Source organism: Prionailurus viverrinus, chromosome B1 (assembly GCF_022837055.1).
Source record: "Prionailurus viverrinus isolate Anna chromosome B1, UM_Priviv_1.0, whole genome shotgun sequence".
NCBI classification, from domain to species: domain Eukaryota; kingdom Metazoa; phylum Chordata; class Mammalia; order Carnivora; family Felidae; genus Prionailurus; species Prionailurus viverrinus.
Genome location: NC_062564.1, coordinates 85,647,807 through 85,671,009, shown reverse-complemented (window position 1 = coordinate 85,671,009; position 23,203 = coordinate 85,647,807). Strand labels below are relative to the sequence as shown.

Below are 23,203 nucleotides of genomic sequence, written 5' to 3'. Positions count from 1 at the left end.
GACCATCAGGAATCAGCATATGCACTCAGAGCAAACTCCATTTCTGATGTTCATTTTCCCCTTGGGTAGAACTTTCTTGTAGTCTCTAGTTTCCAAAAGTCTCTCTCACTTTACCACCAGCTTAGTTATTCATCTTAAAGGAAATTTCTAATATTTGATATCCATATTTTTAACATTTATTTATTTATTTTGAGAGAGAGAGTGAGAGAGCGAGCGAGCGAGCATGTGGGCAGGGGAGGGACAGAGAGAGAGGGAGAGAAAATCCCAAGCAGGCTCCATGCTGTCAGCACAGAGCCCAACACAGTGCTCGAACTCACGAGCTGTGAGATCATGACCTGAGCTGAAATCAAGAGTCAGAAGCTTAACACCCTGAGCCATCCAAGTGTCCTGATCTCCATATTTTTAAGTGTTCTGTAGTTTAGGGGGTTTTGTGGACATCTATTTCCCCATGTTATATGAAAAAGAAGTCCTATATATCTGTCATTTACTTCCTGTCAAGCAAGTCTCAGAGCCATAGCAGGGGCTAGGACAAGGGCAGGCTGTTGTCTGAAAGCACAAAATAATAATTTTTTTTTTTTTGAAGGAGTGAGTCTAGAAAGTAATAACTCACATTGGTATCTTTAGGCAGTGAGCTTTCTTGCACAGCTAAGGTTAGACAGCAATCACTGGGGACCCACCTTGTGCGTGGTGGTTTTTGCACATGTGGGTGAGCGTGGGGGTGTGCACGGGTCCCTGCACATGTTATCCCCGTGGTTGCGTCCATCCGATTTTGTCTCCAGATTAGAATTGTTTTGGATCAGGGAGATTTCCTGACTACATAATAATCTTCCTGTCAATATACTAAAGTCCAACTTTCAGCTCTTGCTTTTCATTCCTGAGATTTTTGAGCAGTCTGGAGATGCCTACCCATTTATGGAAGGAACATGGTGCGGCCCAGAGAACTCTAGCAAAAGGGTCAGGAACCTTAAGTTCTAGCCCTCACTCTGGTCCTCATTAACATTCTCCCTTGTCTCCTCCTTGTTTCAAACTAAAGGAATAAAAAAGAGGGGAAGAGGAAGTGAGGAGGAAAATGGACCACTTTCAATCTGCCCATCGTAAAGGGAGGGCTGTGTCTTCTCAGACATCAGCCCAGGCCCAGCGTGATGGGATCTTATTCTCAGGTCTACCTCTATTGTGTTCTCACATTCTGTTAATTAGCTGCTCTTCTCTCACATGTATTTATAGATATTGATGCCATTTCTAAAGCTCCGAATTATGTGGGTGATTTTATTTAGAGGTCTGAGACCGTTGGCTCCCACTAGATCTATAACATCAATGACAGCTGTGTTGTGTATACAGCTCTATAGCAACCAAAAGCAGCTGCCTGCCCATGAAAGCTGCCTCTGGCTTCTCCCCTGACTATTCAGTAAATGATCCTTAAGAACAAAGAAGGCAGGAACATTAGGGGGAGTCAGGAAGGGGGTGCTTAGGTTAAGGGGGCCATGACTATGATCAGACCTTCTGGGTGTTCCCACAGGGAGAGGATGGGAATGTTTTCCACAACAAAAAGGTCTGAGAGCCTTGGGGAGTTGAATTTTTACCTCCCCATGTGCCAGCCACCAGGCTCCCATCGGTTGTAGACTCAGGGAGGCACCCGAGTGCAAGGTGCTGTGACCGCAAATCAATGAAGGGACATCTGCTCACGGTGAGTAGAGGGCCCCCTGGCCTTTGGTGGCATCACTGCCCCTTACTCTCACAGCCACGAATAATGAATCACAGTGAGCCCTGAGGGAGCTTACACCAAGGAGTGTGTTGGAATAAGAGGCAGACTAATTTTCTGTTCTTGGGTCACTAAGGATCATGGAACAGTTGTTCTAAATGTCTCATAAATATGATACCTCTCTCAGTCCCCTGAGTCTCCCATCGGTGGATCCTCACGCTCTTCTGTGTATAGTAAGTATCCCAGAGTAAAACTAATTCACATTCTTCCCCACCATCTTTGTCCCCCAATCCCGTGCAATGTATGGCTCAACCACGGCAGGGAGACGAGAAGAGACACCAATACTGGCTTAGAAGGAATTATGAGACCTATATGAGAACTAAGCACGTTTTTGTACTTTTAAATAGCAGCTTAGCTCCACATACCCCAAATGTAGGCGTTCATAGACTTAAGAATCGGGGGGCAAAGCTGGCCTTACTTACTGGCTTATTACAAAGCCCTGATGAGTTTTACATTTTCCATTCTTTAAGGGACAGATGTGCTGCATGACTTCCCGAGACAAACGCCCACAAAGTGGAGCGTCTCTGTTTCTCCAGGAAAAGTGACAGTAAGCCCCGTAGTCACCCAGGGCTCCCTGGCACACGTGTGGCTCTAGAGCAGTGCCTGGCAGCCTGTTTCCCTGGACAGCTCCACTCCGGTGAAGCGGGCACCAGGCTGTCAGGGCAACCTTCCTCTGAGAGCTGGAACGGGGGCAGGAGAGGCAATGGTCTGTGGGGTACATGAGATAGAGAGGCGGGAAACAGCTCTAGCAGCTTTTAAGAAAAAATTTTTTTTAAATGTTTATTTTTGAGACAGTGCAAGAGACAGAGTGCAAGCAGCCGAAGGGGCAGACAGAGGGAGACACAGAATCTGAAACAGGCTCCAGGCTCCGAGCTGTCAGCCCAGAGCCTGACACGGGGCTTGAACTCACAAACCATGAGATCATGACCTGAGCCGAAGTTGGACGCTTAACTGACTGAGCCACTCAAGCGCCCCGCTTTTTTTCTAGTTTGAACACCAACATGTTCCATATGAGGTGGTCTTATCTTGTGCAGTTTTGAAAACTAGGACCTTTGAAAAAGAGGACTGTCATCTATCAGCTTCACGAAAAGCTGAATTAAATGGGTAACTCAATAAAAGCCTTCTAGAAAGTTTTTAATAGCTTTTAATGTACTGTATGAAGCCTTATTCCAACTGAGTTGAACTTGGGACTATGTGGTATTTTCTAACGGATCCCAGGATGTGTCCCACAGAACACATTTTTCCATATGGGAAACCCTGGTCTGGCAGGAGTGTGGAAGCTGGAGAGATGGTTTCTAGATCCTGGGTAATAGCTCCCATCCCCCCCTCTGCCATGTGACACACACAGATGTCAGCTTCATTACCGACAATAGGTGTCTGGGAAGATTAAAAGTGCAATAACCAAAGCATAGAGTTTAAAATGACTTCTAATGTGGCACAATCATTACTGTCACTAACAACCCCCTCAGAATATCTTCCTACCTACAAATTTGCTCTAGGAGTGGCCCCTAGAGCAAAGCCTCCAAGGCATTAATATTTCCTGGCTACGGACACAGCAGTTGGCCATTTGGGTAGGAAATAGCTCCAGAAGGCCACACCACTCGCTCAATACAGTTTGACGTTTGCCAGCAGATTCTGGCAGATTCATCTGGACCACCATGTATATGATCTACAGACTGGCCAGAAAGACCTCATGGGGAAGCAGAGCAAACTTCTATCTGTGACATCGTTCGTTTTATAGTAAAAGCACACAGACTAATGTTCAGGAGGAAAAAAATAAATCCGTTGAATCTGTTTCTTGCTAGCAGGGAAATCCTAGATCTGCTGGAATCCACGGCTCCCGGGGGCGGGGGGGGGGGGGGGGGCACCCGGCCAGGTGGAGGGCTTCAGTGATTGGCTGAACTGCACTGGGCATGTCTGACCCTGGCTGCTCCCTCAAGCGGTGTGTCAGCAATCTTGGATGGGCCAGAGGTTCAAAAGGACACCACGGAGCCTGGCAGTTTTGGGTAGGTGGTAACGGCAAAGAGGGGTGCCTCTCCTTTTTTACCTTCTGTTCTTACCTCCTCAGGCTGGCAGCTCTCACATTTTTTATTTCTTTAAAAAAAAATTTTTTTTTTAATGTTTATTTATTTTTTTTTCAACGTTTTTTTTTTTTTTTTTTATTTATTTTTGGGGCAGAGATAGACAGAGCATGAATGGGGGAGGGACAGAGAGAGAGGGAGACACAGAATCGGAAACAGTCTCCAGGCTCCGAGCCATCAGCCCAGAGCCTGACGCGGGGCTCGAACTCACGGACCGCGAGATCGTGACCTGGCTGAAGTCGGACGCTTAACCGACTGCGCCACCCAGGCGCCCCAAATGTTTATTTATTTTTGAGACAGAGAGAGACAGGGCATGAACGGGGGAGGGTCAGAGAGAGAGGGAGACACAGAATCTGAAACAGGCTCCAGGCTCTGAGCTGTCAGCACAGAGCCTGATGCAGGGCTCAAACTCACGGACCGTGAGATCATGACCTGAGCCGAAGTCGGCCGCTTAACCGACTGAGCCACCCAGGCGCCCCTCACATTTTTTTATTTCTTTAGCATTCCCTTGCTAATTCAAAGGAAGGGCTGTTAAAAATTCCTTAGAGAAGTATAAGTAAGGATAAAAAACAATCTGGCCACCCCGACCCATTGCGTGGTCCCCTGCTATAACCCCGCTTGGGATAAGCTGCCAGAGACGGCTCAGACAATCATGTTCGGTTCCTCTGAACACACTTCAGGCTCACTAAGCAGCCATTCTTCTGAACTGATCAAAATCTTTCAATCACTTCACTTAGAGGAACAGAGCTAAGAGGAAGTCTGGTGTCCAGCACCCGAGAGAAATAAAAAGGTCATTAAAATGTCACTTTATATGTTTTGAAAACACAATCATGATTTAATGTTGAATGTCAATTTTTAAAATCCGTAGTGCCACCTCTGGAACTCAAGACGACGCAACGTGGTTAGGAAACAGGCATGACACAGACACAAGCATCTGGTTCCATTTTATTAAAAAACAAAACCAAACAAAATTTTGCAGTGAAATTTCCTGGAATTCACAATCCTTTTCAAATCTTTATAATTGTGGGGTTTTTTTCACCAGTACATAAGAACACAATTGCACGTATTTACATGATAGTTTTCTATATAACAAAAATAGCTGTGTTGTACGATTGTTTTCAACTATCGTCCTTAATATTTCATCACTAGCCCAGTATGAGACAAACTGTTTATGCTCTCCAAACACATAGATAATAGAATAAAGCAAAATAAAAGTCCGTGTCTCCCAACAGAAGACAAATCCCTTTAAAGACAGTTTTTAAAACTTATGTATTTCAAGAGAGATATAAAGTGCTCTGGAAGGAGTAAGGTGGGTGCCTGAGGTGGGAAAGAAGGAAAGAGAAAGAGATTGATATCACCCTCCTCCCCCACCCCCTAACCCCTCCCCCCCACCCGTCCCAAACAAATGATACCTACGACCTTAACTAATCACTAAAATATACCTGTGACTTTATACAGAAGACGATGTTTGCGTAAAAGGGCTACATGATCCACTACTAAATTTCTCGGCAACTAAGAGCTAACCAAAATCCAAATTAAAAGTAACCCATGCAAATGACATCAGGAATAGTTTCTGTGATTTTTGAGTCATGTGGCAAATAAATCCAGGAAACCGTCCCATGATCTGACAATGGAGGATGGGAGATAGCATGAAGGCACCACCACCTGTGTGGTCTGGCCAGAAAGACCTCATGGGGAAGCAAAGTAAAATTCTATCTGGGACACCATTCATTTTACAGTAAAAGCACACAAGTGCATGTGTACGGAGGAAAAATGAATCCATTGGATTTTTTTCTTGCCAGCAGGATGATACTAGACATTGGTGGTGCCATTTCTGAATATTTCATAATGGTAAATTCATTCTTTGAGGCAGATTTTTTTTTTCAGTGAAAATAATAATGTGTTATATACAAAGGGGTTAAAAGAAGTTGGGCGTTTTTCTTTTCACATTATTGAAATGGCAATTGCTGGGCATGGTCTGTAGTCTATAAAATTGGGTATCACATACATACTGTTTGGGAGGCTCCCCTGGAAACTAGAATAATCATCCTCCCAGCTCATGAATATCGTAAAGAACAATTCCCATTATTTTTCAGGAAATGAATGGAATGTAACTTTTCACAAGTACAAAATTACTTCAAGTTTTCTAAATATAAGGGACATCCTACTATAAAAATAACAGTCCCTCCCTCCCCTCCCCTCCCCCCTACATCTCTTTCTAATTATAAAATGGTACAACCATTTCAGATTACTAATGTGAAAGCAGGAAGTAAATATATTATTATGTACATGTACAAAACACATCAGTATTTCACACCATTTACATTCATATGAAAGAAGTCTGTTTATTGATCTTCCTTTGTGATTTGACAAGAACAGAGTTGAAATAAGTTACAAAACCATCAGGCCCTTGCCTTAGAAGTCTGCACAAACGTTCCAGCCAGAGGCATCTTCTTTGCAAACAGAGCTAACAATATGCTTCCACGCTTTGCAAAAGAAAGGGCTGCGGATGGTATCTTCTGTGGGGTTCTCCTTCAACTTTTCCAAGCTTGTGACATTCCTTCCTCTTTTGATAAATGTGGACCAAATTCTCAACTATTGAGGAGACTGTATGATGAAAGGCAAATACCTAGTTGTCGAGGAAATGGTGACCCTAGTCAAATTAGTTGGCTGAAAGAATAACGGCAATTATTCCAGCAGAGGGCACCCTGCCCCCTTGCAATAACATCCTACTGATGCCAACATACACCCAGGCTGCAAAGTCCTTTCGCGGACAGTCCGTCAACCGCTTGACTATCTACTCGTACAGGCGATAGTTTGGTATTTCCTTCAAAAGCGCGGGATACACTAATTAAGAAACTCTCCTACGTGAAAATTCTTTGGCTATTTAAAATCTTCACATTCTCAAACAGAATATTCCGAGTTCCATAAAGCGCTAGTTTTGTCTAAAACGTTTTGAGGGAAAAGGGGACTAAACACCAGACTTTAAAGATGGTGTGGTACTAAGGCCACGATACGCTTTTTAGATTTCTGGATTTAGTAAGGTCAATCACCAGCCTGCAAGACAGAACCCCTTAAGGTTTCACAGTTCCGTCTGACTAGGCAACCCACCTTCGCTTTTATTTATGAGAACGTTAGGAGAAAATTAAAGTAGTCAATGGAAGAACATGTGTCCATTTGGATGGTGATTGGTCTTTGGTTTACACAGCACACATGGTCCCCACATTTTCCCTGCTTCTCCAAGCCCTTCACTTCAGTAAGGATGACAAGACCACAGACATTCTGCCAAGCAGTGATTCTGGGTGACTTAAGGTGAGCTACCTTCTTTACAGAAGTTCTCTCTTGCTCTGTTCAGACCTGTGGACCTCTTAAGAGATTATATTCCTGCCTGATCATTATCAACACATATTTATCAGGTAGCCATTGAGCGAATGGCTCTGCAGTAAGTGCAAAGCATCAATAGTAGCATAGGGGTGAAAAGGTCTTTGATCACCAAGATTCCTAAAAAAGCCACTTGATTGAGGCATAGTTCACAGGGTGATAAAGAGAGATGTGAGTGATGTCATCGGATTTTTTGCAGAACAACCAAGTTTTGCAAGTAAAGGGCTTGATAATTAAGGATCTGTATCTAGGATCTGGAATCTAGGATCTTTAGTTTTGGGATAATTTAGTGCCATCAAAAGGGTCAAAGTGGAAGTGAGGCTACCAATTTGTGGGTCTTTACAAATTACTGTTCCTGTTACAAAGGGCCTGGGGTTGTGAGATGGGGAGACAAGCAGGCAAAGAGAAGAGGTAAGTGATGCTGAGAAACTCATTCCTGCTTCTTACAATTTATTTTTCAGGCAATCTCAACCTTCTTTGCAACCATGAGTGTTTAACTCATGAGTATTAAACTCCTTAAAATACACACACACACACACACACACACACACACACACACACACACACACCCCAAAACACCAGGTCAGCTCTAAACCTAGGGGACGAGCATGTACTTGGGAAGAGCACCCATGTTCATATCCTGCCACCCTCTTTCTCACTTTCTGCAGGCTAGTATTCCCACCTCCTTTTAAGTACCATCAATGACACGTCTGTGACACAGAGCACTGCACAAGGAACTTTTGTCCCTCACCTTGGGAGAATGGCCTCTTTGTCTCTTTTTCAGTCTTAAGGAAGAAGTGGCCTCTCAGATCACTTACGAAGAGGAAGTTCTTGTGCTAAGAAGCTGAATTAAGAAGCATGACTGGACATCAGATACAGCACGGCCCACACATTTTTCTAAGATGTCCAAATCTTGGGGGCCTGTGGTGAACTAGGAAGGTCACAAATGCTGAAGGTAGAAGATGGTAGATCTAGGCAGCATTCTGGAATTGTGACTTTGCCATTATTTGCCTAGGAGACCTTTCTGGCAAGGAAGCCTGAAGAAAAAGGCAATGGCTGTAGGTGGCCTGCAATTAAATTAATGATAAGAGAAGTGAAAACATGGCTAACTCCATTATGGAGGAAGTTAATTTGCCTTTATAGTAAACTGGTTTTCCTCATCAGAAGTGCAAATATAGACATTGCCACACAATAAAAAGAAGAAAAACACCAACAACAGTAACAACGGTAATCACAATGATGACTGTATAGATAGATCCAAAGCCACCGAGGTTTTTGTCCTGAAAGATGGGAACAGAATGCATGTAGGTGTGTATACAAGAAAGAGGCAGTCAGAGAAAGCCAGAGATAGATATAGATACACACACACACACACACACACACACACACACACACAGACACACACACACACACACACACAAAAGAGAAAGAAATCTAAGTGAGAACATACAAAAAAATGTTACTGGAAGTTGCCTCAGGGGCCCTAGTACCACAGAGGGCTGGGTCCTCGCTCTAAAGAGGATGTGACTCTGTATCTCAGGTTTTTGGAAAGAGTTTTGATTTAATGAGATTTGTTTGTTTGCAGTCAAGGTGATGGATTCAACAGATAACTAGATGCTTTTTGTTTTTTATGCTCTGCAAGAATTTTCATCTAAACATAACTCATAAATAAGAAAGAATCTTATATTAGGCTCTCTGTCACCATTTTTTGGTTCTGAAGACAGGTCGGCTGCAAGAATGCCTGTACTGACTAAAGTAGCCACTGGGCACTGAACCCAGACACGTGAACATTCAGAATGAGGGAAATGCTGAAAACAACACAAAACAAACAGAAAAACCTCTCTGGACAGAGATTTGCCTCCATGGTTACCATTGTGACTAGGTGATGTCAGAATAGGTAGGTAAGTCTTGCAACTAATCATATATATATTTTTTAAAGATTTTGTTTTTAAGTAATTTCTACACCTAGCGTGGGGCTTGAACTCACAACCCCGAGATCAAGAGTTGCATGCTCTACGGACTGAGCCAGCCAGGTGCCCCTCCACTATTCACTTTCTGCCTTCTCCCAACTCCCCGTCTTCCTGCCTCGGTGACAGAATTAATATTTCAGGGGTGACCAAGCCCCAGAGACTAAATCAGTGTTCGGATGCTGTATTCATGATCAGGGCTCAGTTCTTCTCAAAGTGCTCCGCCACACAGAAGAGGCAAGTCCTAGAGGTCAGTTTTTCTGAGGGAATGGAAATGCTTCTTTTCTTGCCCACGGCCTTGGGGTGAGAGAGGACGCTGACTTCTGAGTTGAGAGCTGGCAGTTGTAAGCTGTCATGATTCACCCAATAGGGCTGGGTGGTCACAACCCCAAAGACTTCTTCTCAATAAGGCCACTCAGAGTCTGTGTAACTTCCCACCTGCCCGCCCCCAAGTCCCCAGGGGGGCACTGGCACTGGGAAAAGACCTTCTGCCAATCAGGAGGCAGGAGAATGGGGGGGCTGAGGTGAAGCTGGAGGACTAGAGTCTGGAATTCTTCTCTGCTCCCGAGTGCCGCCTACCCATCTGAGGGTTTATCGTAGAAGTGAGAGAGACAATTTTGTTGCAGCACCAAATCCACATGGTTTGTGTCACTTAAAAAAAAAAAACAACCCAAAAAACAACAACAAAAACGACTGGTCAGAGGAGTCACAGTGACAGTAATGGACATCAATGTGTGGTTAGAAAGGTCAAGCAGGAATTTCAAAAAGAGTGGCTTGAATATTTATGGATCACAAAACAAACAGATCTTTGGGCCTCTCATTAGGCAACTTGGGTGGAGTCTAGTTCTCTCTGGAGGTAATTAGGTTTTAACTTCTCTTCTTTGTGAGGGTCAGGGAATCTTGTGAGAATCCTGGAGCAGCTCTGCTCCGGACCACGGGCCAACTGTGGCTATTGGGACAGAGCTGGAGACGCGGCCAGTCCAAGGGGAGGCGTGCTTTGAGTGTAAAGCACAAAATGCATTTAGAGGACTTAGTACCCAAAAGAACTTAAGGTATTTCATTAATACTTTTTACATGTTGGAACAAAAAGATTATATTACTAAAATGATTTTGACCTGTTCCTTTGTACTTTTTCAAACGTAGCCGGTAGAAAATGTAAAGTCTACATATGTGACTTGCATTATATTTCTATTGGATAGCGCTGGTCTGGACACTCGCTACAGAAAAATGCACATCTCTAAATACGCATAAAGTCTGCATATACTTCTAGAGGGCTCCCAGCTCAGAATTTCCTCTGCAGGGGAGGTGGTGAAGAAGCTATGGAAGGTTTTCATTTCTTTTAAACCCTTCTACGCCAGTTAAAAAAAAAAAATTTGTTTTTTAGACTACCAAAGCCACATGAAAATCCTCCAGAAACAAACCTTTGGTAAATGGAAAGCCTCCTAGGCTCAGGGATTTTGCAGCAGAACCTCCTTGGGGTAAAGTCACGAACCTCACGTTATCTACGTTATCTACGCAGCATTCTATAGGGGCTGCTGCAGCCACAGCATACATATGCAACCAATTCCTGATTCCTGATTTACCCGGTCACTGGCAGGAAGAGACAACACTCCTCGCAGGGACAATTATGCAATCCAAGAGGCATTTTCTCTCCTGAGCATGGAATACAATGTAGATCGTTCCTTTGCTGTTGAATTATCCTTCTAATTCCACTTGACTTAAGTTAATACCAAAATGTGTTTCAGGCCGAGCTGAATGGAGGAGGATACACGATGCAGTTCTAGCCGGCCAAGAAAAAGCAACACTTTGAGATGAAGAATTCCATACCGAGAACTAGGATTTGAAGGTATCCAGAGATGACAAACTCTGTGACTAACAGCAGCTTTAACATAAGGCAAACCAAAACCACTCCTTGGACTTAAAACTTCAATCATTTAGCTATTCATTCTCAGCAATGCAGGAATGCTGAGTCCCAAAAGCCATTAGGGCAGGTTACGTGTCAAGTCAGTGCCTCCCTAACCTGAACGAAGTCAGCTATCTGTCATGGCCATCTCAAAAAACCAGATCCCCCTGGCAAAAAGCTCATTAGTGCTCTAAAGGCCAGAAGGAGCCTTGGGCATCACCGTGTTAAACTCCTTCATTTCACAGATGGAAAAGATGAGGCCCAATAAGCAGGTGGCTCATCTAGGACTCTTGACGCTCCATTCAGTGCTGTCTTCGTCCCTCCCTGCCTGCCTTCGCACACGGACACCAGATTCCATTACAGGAAGTGTTAGGCGCCCAGGGAGAGGTGACATTCCTGAAGGTGGTAATCACTTTCCTTGCCTTGCTGCCTACTTAGAGAGCATCAAATAGGAAATCGTTAAAGATGGTGAGACAAAAGCAACCAGTGGTCCCCCTGACATACACTCTATGTTTCAGCAGGCAGCAGGGATTTACAGCACAACCAAATTCCTGTTTTTGGATGAGTGTTTGTGTAATGAGGTGAGAAAGCCTCATCAAATACGTAAATAACTCAGTGAAGAAAGCTTCTTTCTTAGTAACCCACGCAGCCGCAGGCCTTCTTACAGAGGATGAGGTGACCTGTGATTGTCCAGGGAAAGCATTCACTCCCTTAGTCATCTATGCATATGGATAGTCGAAACGTATTACAAAATTGCCCACTGAAAAAATAGCACATCTCTGTCATAGTTACAAAAAAAGAATAAAAACATAAAGAGTTTAAAAACACCGGTGGGTTTTAGTATTGATTTGATACCTCTTTTCCTTTCCCTCTTTGTCGCTCTCCATCAGGAGAAGCCTGGTTAGCAAATTCCCATGCTGTACTTTTTAGATCAAATGGTTTATCAAGTCACGCGTCCCTCCTCAATTGGTATTTACATGTACTCAGGGAGCCCTGGAAAGCTACCTGCTAAGGATTCACCTGAACCCTTCCTTGAGGTCTGGCGAGGTGCAACAGAAGTGCGTTGGAATTAAGGTAAAGGCTAGGTGCTACTGCAACCCCCACTGTGTTGGACACTGGGCTCAAAGATGATTGGATCTCTTCTGAAGCCTCCGTCTCCTGCAGGAGCCACTTGTGGAGGTAACAAAAGACTGTTCTAGCCTTGGGGAGACCAATATAACAGACATTTTGCTTTGGGGAAGAGTATGTGGTATCTGGTCTTAACACGAGGCTTGCAGTTCCAGTTACAAGCCCTACAGTCGTGAAGAATGGCGCTGCTGCCCTGAAGGGGACTTCTGAGTTTGGAGTCTCCTCCAAAGACTGAAATCCAGGCAGAATCAAGTGCCTCCCTAGAGCTTCCTTCGCATGTCACGTGGGCCGTTAACAGAGCCTGGTGAGTGGAAGCCAGCATGATGTAGATGAAAATAGCAAATAGTAGCCTCAGTGGATTCAGAGCTCAGGGTTGGGGTCTCTGGCGGCTAGGATTTTTAAGATCCACTTAAAAGAATTTGGATTCTTAATGAGAGCTGGCCTTAGACTGTTTCAGGGTGCTGAGGCACTTCCCAAAGCCATGCACACTTCATGCTGAGAGGTCAAGGCCATTAATCTCAGAGATGGCGTACAAACTGATCATAGCAGGAACTGGTGCTTCTAAACAGAACTCTCTACAAAAGCTGGAGGAAACCAAAGGAGTGGACATAATGTAAACTACACAAGTCTTAAAAAGAAACTGTCAAAGAAATCCAACAACATTCCAAAACCAGTAAAACAAGACCTGGAAAAAAATGGAAATGAAACTAAGAAGCCCTACATGTGTCCTTTCTGTGTGTTTTGGGAGCTCCTGAAGTGTGTGTCTGCAAGGACACGGGAGGAAAAATCAGCTTTCATCTTCCAAGCTGCCAAGGCCATGGGCTGTTGCACAGATGGAGAAACGGCATCCTGATTGACGTGACTTTGGATATTGCTCTCGTTACCATTCTTGAGTGGCGCACAGTGGAGCTACCAAGGTGTTCTGGAGGGGTGTCTGCCTGGTCCAAGTCTTGAGGCTCCTCCCTTCCTTCCCCTTGGGTCCTACCATCCCCTTGTTCTACGTCTATCATTTCAAGACTTCACCTCTTCGCAGTCTTGGTCAGTGGAAAGTTCTACATCAGACAGTCCAACTTCCATTGCCATAATCAGCGAGATGTCAGAATCACTGCTTACAGCTGGCTCCTGCTCGCCTGGGAGGAGAAAGCAGAGTTCATGGTGAACATGGAACTATGTTTTTGGATGCTGGTAAGTTGAATACAATTGTCTTTTTTTTTTTTTAATTAAAAAAAATTTTTTTTAACGTATTTATTTTTGAGACAGAGAGAGACAGAGCATGAATGGGGGAGGGGCAGAGAGAGAGAGGGAGACACAGAATCGGAAGCAGGCTCCAGGCTCTGAGCCATCAGCCCAGAGCCCCACGCGGGGCTCGAACTCACGGACCGTGAGATCGTGACCTGAGTTGAAGTCAGAGGCTTAACCGACTGAGCCACCCAGGCGCCCCTAAAATTTTTTTTTACATTGATTTATTTTTGATAGAGAGAGACAAAGCACAAGTTGGGGAGGGGCAGAGAGAGAAGAAGACACAGAATCCGAAGCGGGTTCCAGGCTCCGAGCTGTCAGCACAGAGCCCGATGCGGGGCTCGAACCCACAAACCATGAGACCATGACCTGAGCCCAAGTCGGACACTTAAGGGACTGAGCCACCCAGATGCCCCATGAATATGATTGTCTTTAATAGCATTTCCTTGATGGCCAAGAGAAGGCATTAGAAAAACTGGATCTTTTGTAAAAAAAAAAAAAAAAAAAAAAAATCTAGTTAGTACCTCATCTTGCTTTATAGCCCCAAATAAATTCTAAATAGGTCAAAAAGCTGAATGTAAAACAGAAACTAATATAGCTAGAAGAAGATATATCTTATAAGTATATATCTAAGTAGAAAAATACCTAATATATTAAACTGGGCAAGAAATTCTATGTGGAAAAGCATTTGAGCAATAGAATAGATTGATAAATATGCATAACATTCAAAAAATATTAAAACCATGAAAAATAAGATCAAAAGGCATAGATTGAGCTGGAAATACTTGTGAAAATTTCACAAAGAGCTGTATTTTCAACGTATAGAGAACTTTTAAATCAGTTAAAAAAAAAAACTAACCAGAAAAATGGGCACAGGTTACTGTCACACAATTCACAGAGCAGTATAATATAAATGACCAATAAATATAGGGTAAAAATGGGCTACCCTTTTTCTGTTTATAACATCTTCACTCTTTAAAAAAGGACAGTATGACACTGAGGCGGGTACTCTGATATAGTACCTGTAGAACTGTGACATTTTCATTTCCAGCATATATCGTAGAGAAATAATCAGAGATGCAAAAATATTCACTTAAGCAGTATTTATAGCAACAAAACATTGCAAGTAACAAAGTCCAACAATATAGAATATCTGAATAAACTGTGTTACTTCTAGAGGATAATCTTGTTGTAACAATTAAAGTGGCATTTCCGGGGCGCCTGGGTGGCTCAGTCGGTTAAGCGTCCGACTTCAGCTGAGGTCACGATCTTGCAGTCTGCGAGTTCGAGCCCCGAGTCGGGCTCTGGGCTGATGGCTCAGAGCCTGGAGCCTGCTTGCGATTCTGTGTCTCCCTCTCTCTCTGTCCCTCTCCCGTTCATGCTCTGTCTCTCTCTGTCTCAAAAATAAATAAACGTTAAAAAAAATTAATAAAAAAAAAGTGGCATTTCCAAGGAATTTGTAGTTACATAAGAAAACGCTCACATGCAAGCAAGTTTGGTGAACTGGTTCCCTTTGGGGTAGAAACTGAGAACAAACTGAGGGTTGATGGGGGTGGGAGGGAGCGGAGGGTGGGTGATGGGTATTGAGGAGGGCACCTGTTGGGATGAGCACTGGGTGTTGTATGGAAACCAATTTGACAATAAATTTCATATTAAGAAAAATTAAATAATAAATAAACAAATAAAAGAGAAAATGCTCACAGTATTCTCTTAAGTGAAAACAGAAGTATTCAAAGCTTTATATGCAGTGAGGCTGAGAAAGTCAATGAGATGCAAGGAAGTCTAAAATGCTAGTAAGAGTTGTCTCAAATTTTGGGATTTATATTCGTTTTCTTAAATTTTTTTTCAGGGCACCTGGGTGGCTCAGTCGGTTAAGCGTCCAACAATAGCTCAGGTCATGATCTGGAAGTTTGTGAGTTCAAGCCCCATGTCAGGGTCTGTGCTGACAGCTCAGAGCCTGGAGCCTGCTTCTGTTTCTGTGTCTCCCTCTTTCTCTGCCCCTTCCCTGCTCATGCTCTCTCTCTTTATCAAAAATAATGAACATTTAAAAAAAAATTTGTTTTCCGTTTTACTTCCAAGCATTCTACAATGAAGAAATATCATTCATTCGCTTAAGACATAATGAGTCTCCACTATGTGCAGAGGATTTTGCTAGATGCTAGGGACATAGGTAAGAGCAAGACACTTCCTGTCTTCAAGGAGCTTACTTTCTAGTATGCTGGCACACCATTAGATAGCCACTCACGACACAGCGAGATACATACGAAACTGGATGATGCACCTCGTGTTCTATGAGCAGGGAAGATGGCTATGTAACCAATTGCTGAGTCAAAGAAGGATTCCCGTCGGGTGTGACATCTAAATTGAGTCCTAACTCAAATTTTAGCCAGATGAATGGGAGGGAAGCATCTTTCAAGCATTAGCAATAGCATGTATAGATAGATATGCCGGAACATGAGGGGAGGCCTTGTACAGATGGACATCAGATCGTATTTAAATATGACTAATGCAAAGTCAAGCTAGGGAGTCTGAAGGAAGGCTGGGGTGCTCAACTGCGTAAAAGGCAGCCTTAAAACCAAAACATCTTGCGTGTCCCATTAATTACCCCGCTGAAGAAACACACAATTAGAAGACCAACAAAATGCCTAGTACTGAAGAAGCTGATGGTTATAATACTTTTGGTCTGATAAACACTGGTATAATTTACTTCACGCTGAGGTATAATTAAGGAGAATATATGAGTTTTACGCAGGACAGTGAATTCTTTAAGATGTTTAAAAGGAGACAAACAGAACTGACAAAGAGTTACGGACTTAAGAATAGGTTTGAGAGAAACAGGCTCTTTTCACAGGGACGTATCCATCTAAAGACTGAGCTCTAATATGTTTCCTAGGCCCAGACATGCATGAGGTTCACAGAATTGTAGACAGATCAATGGCTAGAATAAAACTTAGGAAGCAGTTGTCGGAAGATAAAAGCATTTAGTATTTGAAAATGGGGCACTCAACAAGTATTCAATAAAACTAGTCATTTAGAAACAGGCGCAATTGGATCCCTGCCTCACACTTCACAACAAAATACATTCGAGGCTGGCTAAATACCTGTATCTATGCTTATATTTATATATACATCTGTACTACATCTATATGTATACCTCTAGCCCACATTTAGTTGCATGTATGTACTTCCTTCCCATTTATCCTCTTCTCCAGAGCCACCCGGGGCTTATTGATCTCTGATTTTGGGGGGAATTCTTTGCTGCAAATTGGGATGGCTCTCCCTTCCCTCATGGCTGCTTTTGCCCTTGTTTTCTGAGCAGGGCCATGGCTTGCTGTGGTGCAGGCTATGCTCGGTACCACTCCTGAGGAAGCCTTTACTTTGGAGTCTGAGTGAGCGGTGGCCGCTGGATTGGGACAGTGCACAACCTGTACAGCTGCACACAGGAGCTCGCTCTGTTTCTCAGATCCACTAAGTCGTTGGCCCTTTGTGCATTGTTTCCAGTTGCTCGGATCTTGATATTGTCTCTTTTTACCTTTTCCCTGCCTGTGTTGGCCTGCCCCTTACAAGATCCCTTTGCTGTACTTTTTTGGGGTTTTAGGAGAGGTGGAAGTAGTTTCAGGGGCTCAAACTACTCTTTTCACTCAGCGCTCTCCTAAAGCATCACTTTTGCAATGAGAAATATATTTAATTAAAATTATATTCATGAGAACTGGGAATCTACCTTACTTTACGAGACTATTTTCTGGTCTCAGCTATTGTAACTACGTGTGTTACTTTGTCTAGGTCACTTTCTCCACTAGGGCTAAAGTTTAGTTGTCTATGAGTTTGGACTGGGTACTTCAGAGTCCTTTCTAGTTGTTCCAGATTATGTACATATACATGTTGATGCCAATTAGCACAGTGCCTCCTACATGGTGGCTTCTCAATAAATATTTACCAGAATTACCATGGAGGAACAAAGTTTTAAGTCTCTTTTTTCATAACCCTTTTAATTTTTGTTTTTTTTTATTTTAAACACTTTTTCTTAATAAAAAAAAGGTCTATTTGTTGTATATTTAGTATGAATATATCCTAAATGGGAGAATTCATTACTTTGTGGTATAATGAAAGCTGAACTATTCTTATTCCTGGAGATAAAAAATGAGGGTTATATTATAAAGATATAATCTCTCTCCTCCTCACCCTTTTTCTTCTTCTTCTTCTTCTTTTTTTTTTTTTGTAATGGTCCATGAACCAGTTCAGCTCATGAGAAGCCAAAATTTTCAGCTCACAATTAAACTTTACATCAACCAAGGAGCTCATCATCAAGTGATTTTATGACTTTCATAAATATCTAGTAAAAAAAAAAAGGGGGCAGCTCAGATGAAGGGCTGATTTAGTCAGAGATCTAGAAAGACAGCTCCAGGTACCTGCAGTGGCAGCCTCTCACCTTCACTCCTGGCTTTTTCAAGCTACCAGCCTCAGCAGATATTCTGGACTCATTATCACTGTGGTGTTTTCTAAATTGGAACTCGTGAATTGAAAAAAAGAAGGGCCATGGGGACTGATATAACGATGGCTGCTGAGTTCATGATGCTATTTTGGAAACTTGACCATCCTGCACAGCTCCAGGCAAAGAGGAATTCAGATCAACGAAATCGTATATTTTCCTAAAAGTGGTTCAATTTTTATGATGGGGCATTGCACCAACCATATCATCTAATCATTTTCCGTGTCAAAACTTTAAAAACACGGTCTGAAGACATTTGAAGTTATTTTTTTCACTCTATCCTGTGTTTTTCATTGAACTTAGTTTGTTCAATAATTAAAAAAAAATTAATGTTTATTTTTGAGAGAGAGTGAGAGAGACAGCAAGCGCACGAGCAAGTGGAGGAGGGGCAGAGAGAGAGGGAGACACAGAACCTGAAGCAGGTTCCTGGCTCTGAGCTGTCAGCACAGAACCCAACGCGGGGCTCAAACCCACGAAGTGAGATCATGACCGGAGCCGAAACTGGTCGCCTAACCAACTGAGCCACCCAGGTACCCCTTCCGTAATTTTTAGAAACTTTATCTTTTAATTAAGGCACATGCTTTACTTTGAGGCCAAAAGAACACAAATGAAAACACTGTCATTAAAACATTTAGAAGGTTCTCTGTAGGTGGTACTAATTGGGGAGTGTAAAGTAGCTATTAACAATATAAATGTTCACTGAATGATACCTTCTTCCCTGCAAAAGCTGATATAAAAGGACTGCAGAAATAATATCGGCCTTTACTGAATTCTCATAATAACACTTTGATGTGGGTTCATTATTCCTGTTTTACAGATGAAAAAAATATACTCTCAGTCCATTGGACGCAGTAGTATAATACCTACTTGACATACTCTCTTCTCTCGGGTTCACGCACTGTAAAGACATTGAGAGAACTGAAACAGAGTGATAGGAATCCATTTAATATTTTAAAAGATCTTGCTGTTCAGTGAAGAACAGATTAGTAGCACAAAGTAGCACAAAGGGTGGAGGGAATCTGGAGGAAATGATTGCAGCAAAAACAGAGGAAATGTGGCTTGGTGCGGCAGCAGTGAGTGGAGATAAGGGGACAAACTGAAGAAATATTTTAGAAGGGGGATGTATAGAAAGGTGGTGGGCTGGACAAGGGCAGCAAGAGAGGAGAAAGTAGAGGACAGCCCCCATATTTCTTGAGCAATATAGGCACCATTTACTCAGCTGGAGAAACTGGAAGACAAACTGGTGGGGAGAGATCAAGAGTTCAGCTTTGCATGCGCCATGTTTGAGATGCCCGGAAGACGTGCAAAGATGTGCAGTCAGCAGTTAGATACAGGAGTCTGGAGGACAATAAATGAAGTGAGAGGCTTCAGGATAGAGAAGAGATTTGAAACCATGAGAGTAGATGAAAAGGAATCTTTTCTAGGAAAAGATTAAAGAGTAAGAAAATAACACCAGGGACAGAGTTCCCCGGAACACTGAAACATACTGCCAAAGACTCCCAACTCATGCCTCTGACACGACTTGTTTGGCCTGCCCCATGTTTTTTGTTTTTGTTTTGTTTTGTTTTTTTAGAACATGAATTAATTACCGATATTTAAAAGTCAGGGTATTTTACATACAGATTTACATTTTAAATTTATCTTGGAAAAGAAAATATCTGGCAATATATGCCCAATTCCCGGAATGAAATCATCGAGGAGAACGGAGTAAGGGCTGCCCCGCTAGGCTCAAGGCAAAGAGGCTCTGGGTCCCCACAGTTGTTGAAGAGTTTGCTCCCTTGGTTCATGTTACTTGGCCTGTGTATTTATTGAAGTTTAAAACCTCATAATTAAAGGGAGGGCAGAAGAACAGTAGAGGAGGGTGAGCCCCCCAAAAGCCTGAAAATGGCCAGAGAATACTGTATCATTGATTCATTTCCTCCTTTTCTTTTAAATATATTCTGCATTACCTCCTTTATAGGCATTGACTCACAATTAACAATCCGTGCCCAAGGAAACGAGCTACTGAGTATTACTGACTTGGCTGGGTGGATTTTAAGACTAATTCTGTCATCTAATTCGTAGTCTTGAATGTCTTTATCACAGCATTAAAGAGCATAGGATGAGATGGTGGGCAGAAAATACTCCATTTTAAACGGAGCATTGTAACCTATTTTCTTGATCCATAACTACTGCTTTCATACATTTCCACATTTAATTCTAAGTAAAATCCATCAGTAGCCTTGAGGTTAACCAAAAAAATTCTTAGTGTTGGGATTTATTAATTCTATTTGGTCCATAAATTATTAATATCCTTGGTTTATCTCTTTCTTCTTTAATATATAAAAAATTACCTAAAGACTCACGGTTTCCCTTTGTGAAATGTGTACTGTGGTTGCAGTTCTGCTGTGGATTTGATACGAGCGTGTATAAAGTGTGCCCGGATGACTGTTCTAGTTCCTTCCAACCTGAGAATATAAGACCCTGAGACCTGCCTTGTCTGGTATTAGGCATACCTGGCCTGTCCCTATCACTTCAGGCCTCTGTCACTGCCAACACTCCCATTCAGGGCATCTGGGTGGCTCAGTGGGTTAAGCATCTGACTCTCGATTTCAGCTCATGTCATGATCTCAGTCAGTGAGTTTGAGTCCACACTGTCAGTACAGAGCCTGCTTGGGATTCTCTGTCTCCCTCTCTCTCTGCCCTTCCCCTGCTTGTGCTCTCTTTTTCTTAAAATAAATAAACTTTAAAAAAAAAACCCACACAACCCCCTCCACAAACAAACAAACAAACAAACAAACAAAATTTCCATTTCAGAATCCCACCATGTTCCTTCAGAAACAGGAGGCACTCAGCAGAGTCTGTAGCATTGAAACTGAATTGAAGTTCCCCTCTGGCCATGCAGGGCTTAAGTTTTGTATTTTATTAGCTAATAACAATTATAATGCTTATTGAGTACTTAGTACATGCCAGGGATTATGCTAAGTATTAAAACAGATTACCTAATTTAATATTCAAAATCAACCTATGACATAGTATTATTTCTATTTTCAGGTAATAAACCTAAAGCCCAGGAAGGTTAAAATCCTCCTGAGATTACACTGAAGGTAAGAGTCGGAACTAGAATTTGAACCTAGATCTGATTCCAGAGCCCATGAACTTGACCATATCTATACTTCAGAAGTAAGAGTCTTAACCTGAGGATTAGTGGACTTGTGGAGGAATTCAGGTACCTAAAGTTACATACACACTTATATGGTTATACGCATACATATATTTTTCTGGTAAGAGGATTGCTCTCACTAGATTCTTACAGAAACCACAAAAAGGCTAAGAACCATTCACCGCAGAGATTTTGCATCGTGGGTGAGCTGGAGAAGAGTGGTCTGGCTTTCTTTTCAATGGTTTATGTTTCAATGACTATGTGTTCTATTAACTTGACATGACACTTTTCATGTGAAGTCACCACTTTCCTACTTAGTTGTTTCTTTATGATGGTTATTCAAAGCTAAAGCAGAAAATTATCCTTCCCAGAATCAGGTTTGATATTTACTGCGTGTCTTCTGAAAGAAGGCATAGAGCAGTAGCAGGCTGGAATAAGTCCTTCTCTGTTAAGAATTAACAAACATTGCCCTCAGAATAAGTGTTCTCTGTGTTGGGAGAAAATAAGGTAGTGATGAATATAATCCCCCAGGTGTCCTGATTCTCCAGGAGGTTTGGTGTTCACACGCTGGGAGCTGCTCTGCATCACATAAAAGCTTATTTTTTCCCATGTACTTGAAAAATAAGGTTTCAAGGAAAAAATGGCACCCTTCTGTCCACTGGTACCAATGCTTATCTTCCTGAAAATAAGACATCATTTCCAATCACTCCTGTATTATGCAAGAGAACCGTAGGGGAGATGGTCAGCCAGACTGGCTGACTTACATTATCTTTCCATCTCTTCTCAGAATCAAGGTTTCTTAGGGCAGGACTGGGGCACTGCCTACATATTCCCTATCATAATCTTAGTGGGCAAGTTAATCTGACTTCAAATGCAGAGTGTTTTCAATAAGGAAATATGTTCTTTTTGTATGAGTTCCTTGCTTTATCTCTGGCCTAACAAGAATTTCTGAGGAGATAAACTTCTGATTTGGCTTAAATCTTCCCTCTTAGGAGGGGCTTCTATTGTGAGAATGGCCGGCCTGAGGGTCAGTTTCTTCAGAGGCTGTGCAGTATTAATAACAACAGCTAGAATGTATTGACTTCTTCCTACGTGCCGGGCATTGTGCAAAGCAATTACATGTTACATATGTCATCTTCACAATGACATTCTGAAGTAGGTGTATGATTATCCCAACGGCTGCTACACATTTTATAGGTGAAGTCAATTTGTACAAAGTCAAGTACACAGAGGGGGCGGAAACGGAATCCCTATCCAAGCCAGTGATACTGACAATCATGCCATTCGGGAATGACAGATCTGCCATATTTTCATGTGGCTGCTAAGCTGTGCTCATAGACAACGCTTGGCCACCTTTGGGAACTAAGCATTCCAAGGCTACAATACAAATTCATCCATCTGGCTAAGTGACTTCTAAATCGTTCAGATATAACTGGCACTTTTGCCTTTTTAAGTTCTGGCTCCATAATGATAAATATACACGTGATGAGATCAATTCAGGGAAATTCCTTCTTCCCTCTCAGATGGGAAAGTTTAAACCATTATTTCTACGTGGGCTTGGTGGAGAATTCCCTGGAAGCTTGTATATTAAGTAAGATCAGATCGTTATGATTTCACTTTGCTTTTTATCTTTTTTTTTAAATTTATTTATTTTGAAAGAAAGCAAGAATCTTCAAGCAGGCTCCCCAACACCAGCGTGGGAGCCCAACATGGGAGCCTGAACTCATGAGATCATGACCTGAGCCAAAGTCAGATGCCGAACCCGCGTAACCAACTGAGTCACCCAGGCTCCCCCGCTGTTATCTCTTCATCATTGGTTTTCTTTCCCTGTGATACTTCACCCAGGAGGGCAAAGATTTCCTCCAATTCCTCAAACTTCTTACTGACTGCATTAACAGTTCATTGGGTAATTCCTTACTAAGTGCCAAAAGAAGGGACAATGTAACTTTTGCATCAGTTTTACATTGGTTTGTGCAGGAAAGGATGCAAAATCTAGTGAATATTTATGTAGTTAACATTTATGATGTTACAATCTGCAATTAGTACCACCTACAGAAAACCTTAAGCACTAAGCTTAAGGAGGTTTCAAGGAAAAATGCTGGACGCTGAATCCC

The 23,203-nt window shown here is 42.5% G+C and overlaps 1 protein-coding gene across 1 annotated transcript in view; it reads right to left on the bottom strand.

The window, feature by feature from the left end:
* Window positions 1-6,159: 6,159 nt before the first annotated feature.
* RNF150 (ring finger protein 150) overlaps window positions 6,160-23,203 on the bottom strand; it is a 259,684-nt gene continuing 242,640 nt past the window's right edge. Inside the window, exon 7 of the mRNA XM_047857015.1 lies at window positions 6,160-13,349. Within this exon, the coding sequence (XP_047712971.1) occupies window positions 13,231-13,349 (119 nt within the window). The 3' untranslated portion in view covers window positions 6,160-13,230. The remainder of the gene's footprint in view (window positions 13,350-23,203) is intronic.